Genomic DNA, 7,160 nt, shown 5'->3' on the forward strand with positions numbered 1-7,160 from the left:
GAGCTACAGTAATGACATGCTTGCAGTACTCGCATGGTTTCAAAGTTCAGGAAGTTGCTTAAATTGTCATCAATTGCTTGGGGAATTACGCGCTACGCTCCAATAAGTTGGAAACTGAAAATCAAAACCAAAGTAGGTAAGTGGCGACAAGCGGATCAATCCTTCTGGAGAGGCATGATAAGTGGGAGACGCACAGGGTCTCATTGCTTCAGTTTGAAGCATAGAATTACACGATCTTGACATCAGAGTTCAGACAAATGGGGGAAGACATTACTACCACATGTCAACAGCAGGATCATGTAGCATGATTTGATCCCCCTTTTCCACCAAACCACGATCGCAACCATCCACCTAAAAGGAGATAAAAAGGGGTCGTCACGGACATCGATTTTTACCTGCAATGGGGCGGTGCGGGGATCGAACCGAGAAGCGGAATTACGGGACAAAACGGGGTAACGCCCACATGGCCAAGCTCTGAGAAAGTGAGAACACACTGATGAATAATGATGGTCACTTTCGATCGGATCGGACGAGAGATGGAGGAGGAACGGAGGGTTGGTGATGACTTGGGGTTTGGTGGAGCGCATAATTGTGTGAAGGGTCCGGTTGATTTGGCCAACTGCTCGCTCCCTCTTTTACGTGGGAATCTGTCTCAAAGACGTGTGTACATACACCACCCACTTGCTTTCTAGAAAGGGTCTATATGAGGAATGATGAGTTGTGACCCTTCTACATCTTGATTTTTTTAAAAGGGGTAGAGAGAAACTTTGCTGCTCGTACCTTTTCATGAATCTCCTTTCGTTTGGGGGGGATTCTTATTATTGTATGCGGAACTTGCGTACGAAGAACCAAGGAGAGTTTAATCTAGAAGGACGTGAAGGAAGGACGGGGTAACAACACGCAATCGCAATTCGCATTCAAAGAGACGAAAGCTGGATAGTTCCTTCACCAGTCATGAGACGAATTGTTATTAATGTTCTTCGCGGTGGCTAAACATAGGGACGGCATGTCGTGCATGGATGCGCTCGAGATGTCTGACCATGAACCATGGACCTGCGCCTATTATATTGTCCTGAGCAATAACTGACCAACCTTGAATTGGTCGTTGGCCCGCCATAGAGCCTGAGCCTCATGAATCAATTCTTTTTTCGTCTGACCAGACGAAACAACCATTGTTCGTTAACATACAAGTCTATCACCATCGATCAGATCACAAGTTGTTAGCCCCTTCATTTGTTTATGCTATGTATGAAAGCATGCATTTCTCTGAGCAAGAAGAGAATAATTCACGTCAGTTACTAATTGAATTTTGAAGGGTTTGGTTCAGGAGGGCAAAAGTAATTTGCAAATTACGAACGCCAGTGCGAGTTATTCAACTCTCCCATACCAGACCGAATTTGAACGTGAGAAATATGAAAAAGACTACCCATTTCATGAGAGGATAAATTTTGTGCGCCCCACTTATGTGAACCCTATAGAAACGAGCATTTGAATATGACTGGCCTCTCGCGGTGCCCATGATATGACGAGTCTTACTCAAATGCAAGCACGTATTGGATCCTTTTTCGGCATGCATCTAACCAAGAGCTGGTTAAAGGCATTAGATTAAGTTCAGGAAAAGATAAAAGAAGCATTTAAAATTTAGCAGTATATCAACATAATCCTGGCTTAGTCAGAACAAATAGTGGAAAAGCACATGACAAACCATAAAGCTGAACCCTTCATCTTGGGGTAACCCAACCCATCGGTTAGATCTTTCCCATCGACATTAACTATACACAGACTGTACCAGATTCAACTGGTAATGCGTTCAAGAATAATATTCCTGAATTCTGCTATATTTTCTTGATTCTGCAATATTTTCTTGATGCCATGGTATACTGTAAAAAGCTGAAAGCTGAAAATCACTCGTTGACCAGTATATCAACCCAAGAGACAGCTAAGCTAAGCATTCCGACAAGATTAAGCAGGTGGTTCAAATGATACAGCAACTCTCTCTATTTGCGTATAATGATATGAGAGCCAATCAAAATCAATGTCCCCTGTTCATAGCTCCTCAAGCTCCTCAGACTAGATGAGCACTCCAACAGCAGGGAGGAATATGCTACTAAATGCCACGGAACTATCAGAGAGAACAAAGCGTGAAGCCACCGTAGGTTAAATTAGGGTAGCAAATAAGTCTGAGCTTCTCATGAGTTCCTTGAGCTCAACTCACAGACTATTCAAGTCAGCTCGATTCTTTTCAAATTCGAGTTGAATTTGCGTAGCTTGAGCACTTATTGAGCTCAAAGTTAAATGTACTAGACAGAGTCACCAAAAGAACAAAATATGTTAAGACTCCAAGTAGCATGAGAGCATAGCTGGCAGAAATTTTTTCCCATATTCTTATTGTAATCGAACATTTTTAAATACCATAATGAAAAAGAAAATCTTATTCAGCTCAAACTCGAACAAAAATTCACCTTTGAGAGTTTGAGCTCACTCAAGCTCAAATTTAAATTGAATTGAGATCAAATTTGTGCAGTAAAGCTTGTTGCTCTACTAGACATCTGATAATGAATAAGGTCGACCTTTAGTGTGCTTAACTTCATAAAACTTCTCATCAATTCATGGTCTAGCTTTAGAAATGGAAGAAAAGCTCAATCGAGCTCAATATAAGTACCAAGCCCTCGCACAATTCAAAAGGAGTTGCGCTGGAGTAGTAAACTGTCCTATTGGAATGAACTCGATAGATTCTCCAAGATCACCTTACCCTGAAGCATGTTTGTATGAAAAAAGGTAGCAACATAAGTGCCATATAATTGGATGGAAAGTCCAAATTAGTCACAGAAACTTAAAATACTTGGGATGACCATATAGGACTCATAAAAAAGGGAAAAGGGGAAGAAAGAAGATCTTACAAGCAGAGCATGATTCATTACATCCACGCACCCTGATGCAGCATGGAGGTGGGGAAGCCAAAAAATGGGGAAATCAAAAATAGACTCCGAAAGAAATTAATTAGAGTTTGATATAGATTTTCTCAATTGTCATGCATGCCAAATAACTTATTCTAGTGAAACATAGTGTTCCAAGGAGCAAACCGCTGGTTAAGCAATAATTAATTCCTGTGGAACATCAAGATGAAGATCAATGCATTGATCAGTTCAGTTGGATCAATTCGCTAAGATTAGGCTAACGGACAGAAATTAAGCTATCGAATCCAATAATACAAAACCAAGGTAGGAGCGGCAAAAGAGAAGTTCACCTCTATGGAAGCATAAGTTTCTTGTTTAAGATCACCTAAGAAAGAGCATGGATTGAAAAGAAAACACAAGCTACCTATATCACATGTTATGTGATACCAAGTTCTGCTAATAGCGAAAAGTAATCAGATGGTTATCTCATTAGCATTCCCATCCAACATTATACAAACTCACAGACACTAGTGAACAACTTCCAATTGATAGTTCCAAATGGAAAGGAAGGAAGCATAACTATCGAAGAATAGGGAAATTAATTAAAGCTAATTCGATCGACAATGAAAAACATTCATTCGCAAATTTGAAAATACAAAATAATAGCATTGAGCAACATATGAGAAGCATAATTAGCTACAAATTAAATTATGCTCTTCAAGACATTGGTCAAAATTTTCAGATAGACTTACACTTCTTGCCCAAAACCTCATATAGGAACTATGAATAAAAATTACTTCCGTTCTAACCATGATAAACATAGAGAAAAAAATGAACTGCTACATGCAAGGAACAGCCGGACAGCCCATTGCTACTTTGGAACCACAAAGAAGCAACCCAAATATGCAGAGAAGATACCACAAGGAAAAGCAAGAGAGAACGCAAGACTGTACAATTGAAGGAAGCAAGAGGTCCAATCACCCATGAGGAGAAAAGTAACCAAAGCTCCTTGATCAGGATATTCATGACCTAAATGTAACTTCCCTGTTCACTTCTAACAATCCCTTTCACACAAAGCTCATAAGTGGGGAAAGAATCAATCACTGAATACTTACTCGATATCTAGTACATAAACCATGCAGATCCTAAACAGAGGTAATAAGCTCTGGGCGCGGTTCAAGCATAGAAATCTGTACAGACAATGACTAATTGGCCAGAGAAAGCACACTCTCCATACGCATTCATCTTTTACTGAGGTGTTAGTTGTATGAAATGCAAAGTTACATATGTATATACATGCTCTCACTCAATGGTGATACAGATGAAGGATTACACCATCCGCTATAACTGCTTCATTCAGCTTGGGCAATAGTTTCCAATGTTATGCCAAAAGCGCACATTACAAAGTTACAGATACCACCGAAAAAAAGACAGCTTGATAAATGAAAACTGAGTGCCTGTGTTTAAGAGATCTCACTGACTATAACCAAAAACAGGAAGTGTCTCTGTGTTTCCAATTTTGATTCTACTCAGCTTCATCCACCTGCTCAGCATCAGGTATCAACTCTTCTGATGCATCATTGGACTGCAAGCTTTCTTTATTTTGTAGCTTCAGAAATTGCTTACTTCGTGCCACTCTTAACGGTCTCCCCATGAAATCCTGAAGCAATTCGGCCAAAATACATGTTACAATATGATGCTTACACTCCAAGTACAGATCAGCAGATGATGAATTAAGTGTGTATCAACAAACTGCTCACCTTCCCCTCAAAGGTTGTCAAGGCTGCCTCAGCCTCTTTCTTGGATTTGAAGGAAACAAATCCATATCCAGAAGACCTTCTTGGATTGTCATGAAATATAACTTCCGCAGAGGCAACCTTACCACTCCCAGCGTCGAAGAACTCCCTCAGGTCTTTCGCTCTAGCCTCATACGACAGGTTAGCTATGAACAAGTTGAATGTTGCAATTGGTCTGGGTTGCGCAGGAGGGGGCGATTTCTTCTTTCGCAGTTTCGCATAGTTGACTTTCAACACTCTACCCTCGAATTCCTGCAAAATATTCATAAAAGAACTAAAATTTTAGCCCAGGATAAAACATTTCCATGACGATACACTTGAAACACATCTTGCACCACCTGATTTCATCTTATGGGGGTTCAAGCGTGTAACTCAATGGCAATAAGGAACTGAAAAGCCAGATATACACGAATGAATCACATTGACACTGCATATAGGTTTGACTTCCCCTCGGTCAGTAGTCAAGTAACTTCAGATTACTCTTACACTACCATAAAACATCAGGCAACAAAACCATTACCAAAGAAGGAAAATTCAACACCCAATCACTACAAAAGGTACATGAACAAGAGAGAGAAACATGCTTACGGACGATTCGAGACTGTTGAGGGCATTGAGAGCCTCCTCAGCTGAACCCATCTCCACAAAAGCTAGACCCCTGTTCCTCATCTTGTTATGCATCGAAAGCTGAAACGGAAATAACGAAATGCACAACCCATCATCACCCGACGAATTCCTCATTCCAAGAAAAAGCGAAATCCATCCATCCACGCGACCAGACAAACAACGAGAAGCAACGGAGCACAAACCTCGACTTCCACGACCGTCCCGTGCTTCTCGAACAACGACCGAACGTCCTCGGCAGTACAAGTCCAGGGGACGTTCTGGGCAATCAATCTGGTCTTCGAGAACTCCGCTTCCTCCTCTTCTTTTTCTACTCGGGCGCCACCGTCGTCATCTGCGGACGACTGCGTTTCGACGGACAGAGTCGAGGTCGCCGAAGGAGCGCAAGAGAGGCGGAAAAGGAGCGACGGCCGTCTCGACTTGGACTCGAGAGAGCGGCGGAGAGGAGAGGAGGCTGGGGATTTCGGCAGGGGAAGAGACAGGAAGGCTGGAGAGCGTGATGGGTGGGCAGGAGCGGAAGAGAAGGCGTCGCCGGAGAACGGCGAGGTCGAGGGAAAGCATTGAGGGTGGCGAAGCAGAGAAGCCATCGGTGGTGTTGAAGGTGGTCGCGACTCGCGAACTGCCCAGGAAACGGAAACATCGCTTCGGATAAGGGGAGAGGGAATTATCTCGATTGAAGAAGACGATGGTTTAAGCCCCTAAGACGACGCCGTTTGCCCTGAACTTAGGTTTTATTTGAGATCCTGTTTGTTTTGTGGGAAATGTTTTACATAAAATTATTTTTAAAGGAAAATTACAATATATTTCGGTATTTAACCAAACTTTGAAAAAGAACTAAAAGATGTTTTTCATTTTATGAAAAAAAAAATATAATTTGGTTTTTATAAATAGATATATATATTATTTGAGTCAGTTGAAGAACTGGGTATATACATTAAGATCCCAAGTCCAGCTTTAACGGACCACGACTTGGGCATGGGAACTTGGGTCCCAAGCAAGAGCATGGGCACCGGTCATGGGTCCAGCCCTGAACATTGGTGCTCTTGCTTGAGTTCTTAGCTTGGCCTTAATGGACATGGGCCCAAGTGCTAGGGACCTGGGGGTTGGCATTAGAGTCTTGGGCCCAACCTTAATAGACTAGGGCGCAAGCAACGTGATCTTAGGGCCCGTAGTGGCACTAAGCACCTAGTCTTGTGTATTGACAAGTAAGCATGGGCATTGTGGTCCTAAGTTCAACCTCAATGAACTCAGGCATAATCACTAGGGTCCATAGCCTCAGCCTTGATGGACCTAGGTTTGAGTAGGAGAGATCTAAGCATAAGCATTAAGATCTCGAGCTCAACCTCTGTGGACTTAAGCTCGACCTCAATAGTCATACGATGCAAGGGATTCGAGTAGGGTCTCAAGCTTGACCTTTGTGGACCTAATCTGAGGTGTCGGGGAGTTGAACAAGGGTACTGGGGACCTAGGCTTGACCTTTGTGGACCTGGGCTCGAGTGTTAGGGAATTGTGTACGGGCGTCGAGAGCCACATGGGCGTCGATGTCCCTTGCTCGAGTTCTTAGCTTGGCCTCAATGGACATGGGCCCAAGTGCTAGGGACCTGGGGGCTGGCATTAGAGTCTTGGGCCCAACCTTAATAGACTAGGGCACAAGCAACGTGATCTTAGGGCCCGCAGTGGCACTAAGCACCTAGTCTTGTGTAGTGACAAGTAAGCATGGGCATTGTGGTCCTAAGTTCAACCTCAATGAACTTAGGCATAATCACTAGGGTCCATAGCCTCAGCCTTAATGGACCTAGGTTTGAGCAGGAGAGATCAAAGCATAAGCATTAAGATCTCGAGC

General features: G+C 42.8%; 1 protein-coding gene across 1 annotated transcript; it reads right to left on the reverse strand.

Moving 5' to 3' along the window:
- Positions 1 to 4,106: 4,106 nt before the first annotated feature.
- LOC104416317 (29 kDa ribonucleoprotein A, chloroplastic) lies at positions 4,107 to 5,973 on the reverse strand. Its single transcript, XM_010027724.3, has 4 exons — positions 5,503 to 5,973; positions 5,282 to 5,380; positions 4,658 to 4,945; positions 4,107 to 4,557 (listed from the first exon to the last, which is right to left on the reverse strand). Exons 1-4 carry the CDS (start codon positions 5,902 to 5,904, stop codon positions 4,423 to 4,425), a joined length of 924 nt encoding a protein of 307 aa, XP_010026026.1. The 5' UTR covers positions 5,905 to 5,973; the 3' UTR covers positions 4,107 to 4,422.
- Positions 5,974 to 7,160: the final 1,187 nt, after the last annotated feature.

Source organism: Eucalyptus grandis, chromosome 11 (assembly GCF_016545825.1).
Source record: "Eucalyptus grandis isolate ANBG69807.140 chromosome 11, ASM1654582v1, whole genome shotgun sequence".
Taxonomy (NCBI): domain Eukaryota; kingdom Viridiplantae; phylum Streptophyta; class Magnoliopsida; order Myrtales; family Myrtaceae; genus Eucalyptus; species Eucalyptus grandis.